At 43.0% G+C, this 13,219-nt stretch overlaps 1 protein-coding gene across 1 annotated transcript in view; it reads left to right on the forward strand.

Moving 5' to 3' along the window:
- FNDC1 (fibronectin type III domain containing 1) overlaps positions 1-13,219 on the forward strand; it is a 94,410-nt gene that overhangs the window by 25,878 nt on the left and 55,313 nt on the right. Inside the window, exon 2 of the mRNA XM_081856518.1 lies at positions 12,384-12,593. Coding sequence (XP_081712644.1) covers positions 12,384-12,593 — 210 coding nt within the window. The remainder of the gene's footprint in view (positions 1-12,383; positions 12,594-13,219) is intronic.

Below are 13,219 nucleotides of genomic sequence, written 5' to 3' on the forward strand. Positions count from 1 at the left end.
CAGCCCTTTCTTGCCTGAAAGGAGGATAGAAGTGTGTGTGTTTAAAAATGGGCGTATTGCACAAAGGTAACATTTATACTTATTGCCCTGTTGCCCACCGCTGACATGTTGGCTCCCATAAGCTTGCGCAGGAGGGAATACAGCTTTTGGGCTGGAAAATCTTCTCCACCGCTTTTATTCAGATCTGCAGATTTCTTGTTCTGCATTCCCTGACAGTCCAGGCAGGGCCTCTGAAAGACCAGAGACCATCTTCATGACTGCAGGATGCTACATCCACTCTATGCATCCCAGCAGCGCCACCACAACCTATCCCCATTCGCACGCATAGCGAGAATTGTGAAACTATCCCTTGAAAAGATACCTTCATTATCAGTCTTGCCATTATGACTATTTTTTATTAACTATGCAGGGTGGCTTACAACAATTTGAAATTCAGTCTTGAAACAGATTACAGTTGCAAGAATCGGGTGGGTCCTGAAAACTCGCTTGGCTGCTTCCTTGTAAACACATGGTTGCTACATGAGGACAATATCCCCAGCTAAAATGGTTGTGGGAACAGGCTCAAAATGGCTCTATTAAGGACAATCTCCACAGAAATCAGCTGCCAAGATTAATTGTTCTCCAATGCAACTGTTGCCATGGAAAAATAATAGGAACAATAACGGCTGAATTGAAAGTTCTGCCATGAATAGATTTTAAGCAGGCATTGAAAACTGTGTTGTTTTTTGGTGGGCATTTTTGGTTGCTGTTAATTCTCTGGTAGGTTTCTGCTCTTTTTATTGCTTTGCTGCTTGTTTATCTTACCTCACTTTGCTATTATTTATTTTAGGGATTTTTTTAAAGCTGCCTTGAATTGGCATTTTGCTTAGAAAGGCAGATGTAATACGAATAAATAATTTAAGTAAAAAGGTGTGTGAAAGGGAGGGTGAGAGGAATCAGAACACTTATTCAGAAAGCTAGATTTCATGCCTGTCCACTGATGTTTGCAGTGCTGCTTGTCTGCTGCTTTGGAGCTGTGGTTCGTTTTTATAGCACCTTCTTCCTCATAATGTCATTATATAGGCAGGCAGTTTTGGCTATATGCCACCGTCACTAGGACAGGGAGGGCAATGCCTGTTCAGGAATCATTGCCCTAACTCTGGATTAGGGATGGGGGAGAATAATAGAACTGTAGCATTGGAAGGGACCCTGAGGGTCATCCAGTCCAACCCCCTGCAATGCAGGAATATCAGCTAAAGCATCCACGACAGATGGCCATCCAACAGAGGTTGCTTTAAAACCTTCAAGGAAGGAGAGACCACCACCATCTGAGGGACTGTGCTCCACTGCTGAGCAGCTCTTACCATCAGAAAGCATAGCTGATATCCTCTTTCTTGTAACCAGAAGTCTCATTTCTTATACTTCTTTTCTTTTATCCCTGCCCCTTAGTCTCTAGAAGGGCAATAGACTCCTCTAGCAGACTTCTTCCTGGATGAATAACAGACTCATATAAAAACCTTGCACTCTGTAAATTAATGCAAACTTTTATATACTGTGCTCTGCTTTTAAATGTCAGCATTCTTCTCTTTCAAATGTACCATATTTTCATAGCCGGCACATTTCAAATTCTTGAAAACTCAAGATGGCAAGCCAGAACTAGGGCTCTGTGTAAAACAGATGTATGAAATACGTTGCCTCTTGAGAAGTATAGAAAACTGAGAAGAACATAATAAACCCCATGGGCCGCAAGCTAAGCATGCTGTAGCTAATTTTGTCCTTCTTCTCAATTTGGCTTTTAAAAGGCTTGATGGTGCCCTTGGTGGAGATATCCTCTCAAGTATATGTACCCTGGCAGGCATCAGGGCCAACCCAGAGTATTTTGCTGCCTGGGACAAAGGACAATATTGGAACCCCACCCTTCTCATACCTGCCAAGTGCCCCGGAAAAAACAGGACACCCCATTTTTTCTTGTGAGATCACGGCAGCCATTTTGGATGCCATAACCTTGCATGCCCTTGCACTGCAGTCTTGCCCTGAAAAAGTGCTTTTTGGGGGGACATGATACTGCGTGGTGCCAAAAACACATGGTTTTGGGTGCCGCGTGAGCTCTCCCGCTAAAAAAGTGTTTTCTTTTCCAGGGTCATGGGACTCATTCAGGAATGTGCCCTGGATTGTGCATGTCCAAGTTTGGGGTCTGAAAAAGTTGAATGGTAAAATTCTCAGGGTACCCCAGTAAAGCCTACTGTCATCTGTAATCAATAAGGTTGTGGCCAATTTAATCCCAAGATCTTGTCATGTCATTTTTGTTGCTGCTACATTACTGCCCCCCTTTCTGGTTCTCAGGGGACACTGTGTGTAGGCCAGCAAATAGCAGATCTGATTGATTTGGCTTCAGATGCAACTGAATCAAATTTCTTCCCCAGCTCTACTTGAGACAGTATATATTTACCATGTACACTACACTCCAGTGTTTTACACGTTCATATAACAGCATGACATGTGCATGTAACACATGTATGCTTGCCACCCTGTGCATGCCAGGGAGCTGCGATAGGTTGCACCTCCACATTACATGTACATGCAGTAGTGGCAAGTTTTCTGCTGTGCAGAACTATTGATCTTTAGATCTGGAAGGAACCTTGAAAGTCAATCTGGTGATGCAGAGACCTTCTGGGTGCTAGGAAGGGGTTGCCCCTCTGTGAGCGTTTGCCCTTGTGGACCTGGCACTGAAAGGCAAGCTGCATGCGGAAGATTGTGCTGCTGCCCACAAAATAGATCTGTCTTTCTGGATCAGGGATGGGATACAGAATGTGTTGAAAGAACAAGATGGAATGCTGCTCTTGGCTTCGGAAAGGAGAGTCGCAGCTATCTTCTGGGCTGATATTGGACAGCTGGAATTCTGCAGCTCCTCTCGGTGTTGGCTCATCCCAAGCGCGTCCTTTCCTTCAAACAAAAAAAGAAAGGTTTAGCAGCAGTTAAAGGCTATGAAGAAAGTTTCAGAAAGCGAGACCAAAGCTTCACTTTTACCCCACCATTTTCAAACGTAGGGTAAAACAAAGGGCACATTTAAAGCTACTGAGAGAGATTTAGCACTAAGCAGGACGAGGATGATGTGTGATTATATATTTCTCTTTATTATTATTATTATTTTTGTAACAAGCATCCAGGGAGGTAGTGATGGAGTTAGATCAGGACTGCAGTGCTGAGGGGTGGATTTTTTAACCCTTTTCACCATGCTTCCCCCCCCATGCAAATCCGCCTCCCAAAGTTGCTATAATTTGCCTCAATAGGGAAGACAGTCATATCTTACAACTGTTGGAGGCATTTACATCATTAAAAACAGAACAGGAGAAGGCTTAACTCCACCCAGCAACATGGTCTCAATCCAGTTTCTCCTCCCTGCAGAGGCTTGCAAATAAATAAATAAATAAATAAATAAATAAATAAATAAATAAATAAATGGTTGAGAGATCCAATGGCATAGCTTTCATGATTTTTATAGGAGTTAACACTGAGCAGATAGAAAATTTCCATCTGATAGATAGATAGCATTTCCATCTGTATAGTCAGATGGAAAAGAAGACAGAGCTCCAGTGATTTTCGCTGATAATGTAGCTTCAGAGAGGAGATGTAAACACTGTGTTGCTGAGGGTAATCTCTCCCCCTTCATCTGGTATTTATTATTATTATTCTTTAAAACTCACAAGGCTTTAAATCACACCATTAATGTAATGTGTAGTTAGGCCCTGGGTTAAACAAACTTCGGGATCAATCTTAGTGTGAGGGGAGAGTTTTCTTGTTGCTTGGGAATATACTCTAATCTCTTTTATTATGTTTGAGATCTGTTCAAAAGCTTGGTGAATACTTTGATCTGCTACCCAAGTACAAAAAGGGCTTAACTCAGGGATGGGGAACCTGTGGATCTCCAGATGTCGGGAGTCTCACCATCCCTGGCTTAATGCTGCAGGAACTTTTCTAGATAAACACAGAGTTATCAGCAAAAAGTCATTCTCCAATAAACCTCTTTTGACATATCTATGCTTCAGACTTAACCTGGGATTTGTAAATGCCATCTCTATGCTACAGCAGGTCATGTACATGTGACAGACAGGAGTGCTTAACGGAATTCCCAGAACCAAATGCAATTGCCAGGATTCTTTAGGGGAAGACACACAGGTTAACCTGGTATAGAAACCACACTGGTCTCTAAGCTTCTTAGGTTTGTCTTTTTGTTATTTGTGTGGCATTTACTTGCTTCTGTGTAGGCCTGGACACTTCATAGTTGCATCACTATTTACTGTACTATTTATTTTGTATACATCACATTTTAATGTGTTTCCTTTCCACTCCTATCTTCCTTCCATTCTTCCATTCTTCGCAAGCATAATTCTGCTTTGCTGTCTTATCAGGACACATTTCTGCTTATGCAAACCATTTCTGCCATTGAAAACCTGGTGGTCTTTGCAACTCAGCAGCCACTTTGGAGTGGTTAGGTTGGCTTTCAGACTTGCTAGCTCCACAGTTTTTCTACACAGAATGCATTCTGGGTCCTGGATTCCACTGGTGGAAGTTCTTGGGTTGGCAGACCCTTGGAATATTATAACGGAATAGCTGTGGTGTGACTGCTTGTTTGAGTGGTTTGTTTGTTTGCCTTTTTTAAAAGAAGAAAAATAATTCTTCTTCTCCAAAATATATGTTTGAACAGTTAGATGCATAGTGTACTCTATAAATAATAGATGAATCAAGTCTGTGCAAAGTTTAGAAAGGCAACAAGATTCAGCCATTCCCCCACCCCTTATTTTTAAGGGATTAGTTGTATATGACTGCATCTTGCGTTGTGTGTGTGGTCTAGTGAAATGCTTGCTCTATAGGACTGCTGTGAGTTAGCCTGCCTTCCCTATTTTGAGGTTCTCACATCTGTGCATAAAAATCCTGTGCATATTTTCTAAAAAGTTAGTCTTGCTATATACAGTTACTCTTGGAAAAGGGTGCATAGGAATCATGCCACATGGCGTTAATTTGAATGCAGTGGTACCTCTGGTTGCAAACAGGATCCCTTCTGGAGGCCCATTTGCAACATGAAAAGAACACAACCCGCAGTGGCGCCCCAGCGCAGGTTGCAATTCACCGCTTCTGCACATGTGCACAAGGTCATTTTGCGCTTCTGCGCATGCGCAAGTGGCAAAACCCGGAAGTAACCTTTTCCGGTACTTCCGGGACATAACATGAAAGAACGTAACATGAAGCAAACATAACATGAGGCATGACTGTATAATTTCCCAGATAAGCCTTTTTGGCAATACTGTCATAGCTTACTATATAGCCTTTGAGGTTGTAAGCCAGTATAGTGCAGTATAGAGCATTAAATCATGGCTGGGGAGACCCAGGTTCAGAGTGGGAGGCAGCCCCACTTTCAGTCTATAGCCAACTCACAATTATGTGAAGATAAAGGGTGGGGGGGGGACCACAATGTCCAGCAAGATGTCTACGGGAAGCTCACAACCAGGGCATGAGGCAATAGTCCTTGCTATTTCCTAATGACTGGTGTTCAGAGGTATGGTGTCCATGATCCTCAAGGTAGCATATAGCCACCAAGTCTTGTAGTCTGTGATAAACCTTTTCCTCCATTGATTTGTTTGTAAGAGCATAGGTCCTGGATAGATTTGGGGGACCACCTATCACTGACCACAACTGGTGAATACAGCAGGGAGGCCAATGGAGAGGCAGCAGCTCTCTCAATGGCTCATTTGGGCAAACTGGTTCTCTTGGTAGGGTGGCCAGATGCCAAAAAGAAAAAGAAAAAAAAGCAGACAACATCACCAAAGAAGAGGGCACATATTTGCATAAAATTTACATATGCTGATGTATGTAGCCATGCATATTTAGGAATAATTGCCCTAATTTAAATCAAAATAGAATACTCACTCTAGTGAAGAAGTCTATGAGCATTTGACCTGTGTACCTGCTTAATATGCTGTCCAAGCACTAGCTGTTGATGGGCTTCTTCTGCTCTCCCTTATTATGGGTCTATATTTTTCAGCTGAACTTGGACTGGACAGCCCTTCAAATAGAGGAGTGATATCTGTAAAGTAGAACACAATCTATCTCTGGGAGAAGGCGCTGCAGCAGGACTGAATCCCAAGTGCAGCCAATAGTCTTCTGCCGATTTAAGAATGTCTGCTAAGACCTACACAGATGGTGTTTGGGTTTTTTTTATATATAAAAAAGGAGAGCCTGCAGTGAAAATTTGAGCAGATAAGCAGTTCTTTGCCTAAAGCCGCATTTGTTTTAAATGCAATGCTTTCCATATGACTTTCTGGCTGATTTGGTTCCTTTTGTATCCTTTGTCCCGTGAAAACTCTTTATACTAATTCCAATTGGAAAGCTGTGACGTTTATTGGTGGAGGCAAAACTGATCAACTGCAGACTCCCTTCCTGCCAAACCAAGCTAGCAAAAGTTCAGTGATATTATGTGGCCAGTAGGAATGTATTCAGTCTTCGTAAATAAGACTCATTTATTGCAGAATGAAGAGCCAGGAGAGATAGCAGTATGTGGATGTGCAAGGTCTGTAGCTCTTGAATGTGATGCATTTAAAGACCTTAGAATAAAACCTGCTACATAATAGAATATTGAACAGCCCTGTGTTGCTGGCAAAATTGCATTATTGTTCATAAGACTCGTGCCTACTGTTGCATTCTTTGTGAGTTGCATTACAAGCCGCAGTGCCTGTAACCTAGACTTAACTGGCTGGTAAACCTTGGCCTATAACTACTTCTATGGGTTGCTGGAGGAATACAAAATGAACATACTGTAGTAGTTAGCTGCACTCTTCAAAGACAATTTACAACTTTTAAAAGAAAATACAGGAAATAAAAAGGCTGACTGAAAGGTTTTTAATTGAAGAAAGGGCAGTGGTTGCTGAAAGGGTGATCTGTTTGCCAGGAACTTTATTGTATGTAATAGCTGCCTAGAACATCAGTTTGTAGTTTTAAAGGGGATATGGAGAGGGTAGAATGCTTTGGGTAAATATAGGTGAGGCCTGCAGCAAAATGTTGCAGTATGGAGTACTGCCTGATCAGCATTCCACTCGCTCCATTCTATTCCCCCTCCTCTCACAGTCAATGAGCATTCTATTGCTATGGAGCATGCTCAGTCTTCATCAGGCTTTGTGTTTGTCCCCCCCCCCCCCCCCGTCTAGCATTCCATGCATGGCTACTGAGCATGCATAGCCTTCATTGGGCTGTTTAAGGGATTTCTCCACCCCTTTAATTGGGGGGAGTTTGCTTCAGTCTATAATTCATTATGTTTTCCTATTATTCCATTTCTTTATGGATGTCTGTTTGTGGCTTGAAAGTGAGATTTTCATCTTCTATCTATTCACAGCCTATGTTGGAGATGCTTCTGCCACAATTTGTACTTCTGCCACAATTTGTGTGTCTTCAAAATGCTTGAGAATGTGTGTCAACATTTGTTCTCTTTTTTGTCTCCCCAACCCCTTTTTTCCTATCTGCACATCACACAACCTATTTGCTTGTTGGAAGTAATGGCTGGTGACTGTATGTTTAACAAATGATGCAAATTTAGCTGGTGTATCCTGAGAGTTGTTGCTGGATATATACCGTATTTTTCCATGTATAAGACTAGGGTTGTTGTTGTTTTTTAGCCAAAAAATAGTTTTCAAATTGGGGCTCGTCTTATACACGGGTAGTGCTGAGGGGTGTTTTCTTAATTTGGAGTCCCCCAAAATAGGGGGCGTCTTATACACGGAAAAATACTGTACTATGTAACTTGTGCCTTCCTAGAACTATCATGCTTGCAAGCATCTTGCAACCATGATTTCAGGGTATCTGTTGTAATATGCCACAATGGGCATATTATTGTCCCTATTTTCCAGGGATAGTCTCAGATTTACAGAAAGTGTCCTGGTTTCTGATTTGATCCTGGAATGTCCCACTTTCCTTTAGGATGACCCTATTTTCACTGGAGAAATGTTGATGGGTTTGGAGTTATCTGACCCCGGAGCCATCTGAAGGCAGCCCTATACAGGGAGGTTTTAAAATGTTTAAAGTTTTTATTATGTTTTTGTTTATGTTGGAAGCCACCCAGAGTGGCTGGGGCAACCCAGTCAGATGGGCTGGGCGGGGTATAAATAATAATAATAATAGGACATCCCTATTTTCATCGGATAAATGTTGGAGGGTATGGTTCTTGTTTTGTTCACCTCTAAACAAATCAGTTTCAGTTCCTTGCCATAAACTGTCAGGGATGTCTCTAAGTGTCATTGGCTCCTGGCATTTCCTTTCTGATATTCCAAACACGTGGAACATCTGGACACCATATCTGAGTATTCATGCCTGGCCAATTTAGTATGTCATTTCCCTCCCCCTGCTTTTTTTGCACAGTACAATGCCAAAGCATCCTGTCTGAATCTTCTTTAATATGCCTGGTGTCAGTGGTTTTTGGAATAACGATTCATTCTCCTTGGAGTACAAGTCCCCTTTCTGTTGTTAACCCTGCTTTGATGCTCCAGAAGTCCTTAATTTCCCATTGCTCTTGAGACTTGATTTTGGGCCAATCTCCTTTTATCATCCTAATAAACTTTTTCATAGTTTCATCTTTGTTTCTTATTTCTTCCATTTTCTCTTCAGTGGCTGGAATGCTTGTGAATATCATGTGTCAAAGAGCGAGTCGGCAGTAAATCACACGGTCAAAGTTGGAGTTAACGCTTTATTAGCAAAAACACAATCTTCACAGACTGGGTTGAGTGTCAGGCCTAATGAGCACAGCAGCTCATCTCTGGTAGGTCTGGCCACATTAATCAGTTGCCGAGACTGAAAGTCCTCACCTCCCCACACCACAGCCGTCAAAGTCTTTTCCTCTCCAGGGATTTCCTAACAATCAAAGACTGCCCCTGCATGTTCAACCTGCCACTGCTCTGCCCATTTCAGCTCTCTTCTGGTTCTGGGAGACAATGAAGAGAGCTTGTCACAGCAGGATGGGGAGACACCCATGGCTCTTCACCAGCCTGACTGATCTCTGCCTCTTGGCCTCCCTTCTCCCACTCACCTGTTTCAGCTTCTGCCTCTGATTCTGGACTTCTCCCAGCTCACTAAGCCCTGTTACCCCTTCCCAGTCTTCTCCCTCTTCTATCTCTGACCACTCGTTGTTGTAACACCTCTACTCCCCAGGCTCTGAGCCTTCTTCCCTTGGTGGTTCCCTGGCTGATTCCTCCCACCATTCCTCTGCATCCAACCTGTCCATGACATCAAGTGTACTTGCTGCTCCATAACATCTTCCTTTGTAGCAGAGGCAGTTAACCTATGGCCCTTCAGCAGTTGTTGGACTTCAGCATCTATCAGTCCCAGCTAACTGATGGGAGGTCTATCCTGACAACACCTGGGGGGCTATGAGTTTCCCACCCACTGCTGTATGGCATTCTTTCTAGGTAGAAATGTTTTGGTTGTAAAGTTTGCTTGATGTATTTCTGTCCTTGGTTTATAGCTAGTTTTTCAGACGATATTTCAGAAGCAGGGGAAAACATTATTTACAATCTGGCTCAAGTTGGCACCTCAACTTGAGGCTTCTTCAGTATGTTCTCCAGTGGCTTGTGGTCTGTCTTCACCATAACTGTTGTTCCACCATAGATGCATTGATGGATATTTGCACAATCTACCACAATTACAAACATTTCTTCTCATCCCTAAGCCTCCGCCACTTGTGTAAAGTAAAGTTATCACTGCTAACCCTGGAGAAAATCTGACTAAACAGTTAAACATTCCCAATATAGTTTCCATCTCTGATATGGATGTTGAGGTTTCCAGTTGTTATATTGCTGCAGTTTTGCCTTAGATCTGGTTTTATTTCTTTTGGAGCCAGTATAAGGCCAAAAAAGTAATATTGCTGATCTTTATCGGCATTTTATTTTCATTTAGTTTCTGGGTTTTTCTTTCTGCATCTTTGCAGCTGTGTTGTCTGGTTATGTTCCTTCCACATAGAGCCATGCATTAGTGTATCAACAGTAATGATTTTGACACCTGGTAATTCAGGGATGGAGAACCTATGGCCCTCCAGGTGGTGCTGGGCTCCAACTCCCACCAGCCCCATCCAGCCTAGCCAGTCATCAGGCATGATGGGAGTTGGAGTCCAACAACACCTGGAGTGCAATAAGCTCCCCATCTGTACTGTAACCCTTCTATTAATTAATGGGTTTTCCTTTGAAAGATTCCTGGGTGGAGGAAATTCCTAAAGGCACCCTGCTGAAGTTCCATCAGCCTTCAGTGCATTGTCTTGTGTCAGTTGACTGGTTCTTAATTTAGCATCAGCTGCCAGTATCTTGTTTGTGCATTCAATATATTTAAGTACTTGGCTTGTGACAGCTTGTATGTAAGAAGCTTGCAGTGTGCTGTCAAATTTAAATCTCTTGGATTGAAGATGTTAACTCTGCAGCCACCAAAGAGTTTACCCAATCTGCCACTTCGTCTGCACTCGCCAGTGCTCCAGTTTGCACCATGTTCCATTTCAGTTTTTCTCTTTGAGAAGAAGATTAATGTTTCCAAGTGCATGAATAACTGGTTATGCATCTGGCTTCAACTCTGTTTGACACTGGTTTGGTACACAGCCTAGATCTGCAAATCCATCTGCAAGCATTCTTTCTGTTTTTGCTTTCTTGGGGCCAAACTATACCTTGTGCTTTATGCCTAGCATGAAGCTCCATCCCCATTTTTCTTGACTCAGTTACAGGCATAGAGGGATTCCAGTTGTTACTGGAGCCACAGTGCGCAAGGAGAGAAGGTTTATCCTTTCCCTCCCTAGCCGTAAGCACCAATCGCCCCCTTGCAGTGCTACAAAGTTTTGTACAAAAGTTCTCATTGGCACCAAAGGGTACTGCCTTTTTTTTTTTTTTACTAATGCTTTCAAGGCAGACAGATGTCAACAACAATAGCCACGATGGTGGGTTGTTGTTGTGTTTTTTTTTTGGGGGGGGGGAGATGTTATGACTAGAGAAGGAAGGGATAAGCCTTCCCCTCCTCATTCAGGCCAAAGATTCTTCATATTTGGTCTAAAGGAATGTGATTGTTTATCTTGTTCCATATCTTATGATAGGGCAGAGCTACATATTGTATATATCTCTGACAACAAAAAGTCTGTAGCGACTAGCAGATTGATTGTGGAGTAAGATTTTGCAAACTAGAATCCACATCTTCAGCCGGCATGCGATATACATGGGTAGAGAAAAAAATGGGGCCAAATGACTATGAAATGTAAAAATAATAATTGTCTGGGACCATTCTATGCACAGCTTAAAACAAGCACTGTGACCATTTGCAGCAGCAATAATTGGTGTTTCTCAGCTGTTGTTCTGAATAGTCAGTTTACTTACCTTAAGCTTTATATAGAATTGTCACAGTCCTTTTGAATTTTGTAGCCATTCCTCCCTGATTTTTTCTCTATACTTCCTTCCTCTAGAGCAGTGTTTCCCAACCTTGGGCCTCCAGCTGTTTTTGGACTACAACTCCCATCATCCCTAGCTAGCAAGACCAGTGGTCAGGGATGATGGGAATTGTAGTTCAAAAACAGCTGGAGGCCCAAGGTTGGGAAACACTGCTCTAGAGTACCCTCATGGGTACCCTCCAGAAAATGTAGTTCTATGATTTTTTTTTTAAATCATGTAAAATACCCATGGTTGACTTCCAGTTGGGAAAGGAAAGGGAAAAGGTAGAAAAGTGAGCATTCAGTCCTTTCCTTCCCAACCACTCAAAATCTTACAGTTCTTTATAGACAGCCGGGCCTTATCAAAGCTAAGCATCCAAACTTTCAATAAGGGGTGGGTGTATGGTAGCTGCCCTTGCTGTATCCTCAGATTCTCAGGGAGTGGAGGGATGAGCTGCTGGCAGTGGTGGAGCTTCATGCTCCAGCACCGGGGGGCGGAAAGCAGGTGGGGGCGGGGCTAGCGTACGTCCCAGGACAGGGCATGCCACCCACAGGGGTGTGGCACCCAGCATGTACAGGGGTGCAACCGCGATGGCACTCCACTAGGATCGCACTGCTGGGGGTGGTGCGCTCCCCCCGCACCCCTCTTCCTCTGCCAGTGGCTGCTGGCACCTCCTAATCCCTTCAGTGGTTGTCAACCTGATGAACCCTAAGCCTGCAGCCTCCTTGGGAGTGGTGTAGAATTGGGAAGCCCCATCGGACCCTTAAAGTGATGAGTTGACTATTTATCCCCCTTGCACCACTGCTTCATTTCTCTAGCCTTATCTCAGATTCACCATTTATCAAACTTGTATGTTCAATGAAGGTTTAAAAAAAAAAAAAGGTGCCTCCTATGTTAAATAGTTAACACATGAAGAGCACTTAAGAGTAACTCTTGATTTGTGTGTTTGTGTGTTTTTACGTTTTTTTGAAGAGAAGGAAGTGCCAAGCAGACCTTTAAGAGTGCGCGGCCGACCATCATCAGCTGACAGGGCGTTTGTTCGGTGGAGGCCACCCCATTCTTCAGGTTCAAGGAGCCTACGTAGATATCCAGGTTACCTCTTGGGATATGGAGAGAGCAGCAGAAAGATGAGTTATAAGCCACTGCCAAAAGAAGAAAGAAGTCATGAGGTTAAAAGATTAGGTAAGTCAAGGCCAAAGTTTATTTCACACCAAATAAGGTTTGGCACTATTGTTTGGGATGATGAAGCATTGGGTTGGATCCAATTAACTGGGCACCCTAGCGGAAACCAATGCAAGGGCACCCAATAGTGCAATAGGGCTCCCCGCCCCCGTGCCACTCTAGAGGGTCAGGAGAATGCCCAGAACAGTGCACAGTGGGGTGTGGGTGTGTTCTGCTGGGCAAGTGGAAACATTTGTGCTGATTCCTTCTCCCTAGTAATTTGGTTCAGTGGGTTAATTCACTCATTAGAGCAGATTCCTGAAAGTGTCTAATACCCTTATATCTAGAATGTGACTGCATGTGTTATGGTCTGCTATGTAAGCAGTTATAGGTGTTTAATTAAGCAAAAGGAAAATCTTGACCAGGACGAAAAAGGCAATGGCTTGTATCCAACTAAGTTCTCCTCAAAGTTGACCCATTGAAATTAATGAGCCCAAATTCATCATGCACATTACTTTCACTGGGTCCACTCTGAGTATGACTACTATTATGTTGAATTACTCAAACTAAGTTGCAGTAACTTCATAGAAGAGGTAGCTTATAATTTTTGTAATGTTTCAGCTAAATTGAGCGTTAGCAAGCCAAGT

The sequence above is a fragment of the Podarcis erhardii genome (genome assembly GCF_964252035.2).
Source record: "Podarcis erhardii genome assembly, chromosome: 3".
In the NCBI taxonomy this organism is placed as follows: domain Eukaryota; kingdom Metazoa; phylum Chordata; class Lepidosauria; order Squamata; family Lacertidae; genus Podarcis; species Podarcis erhardii.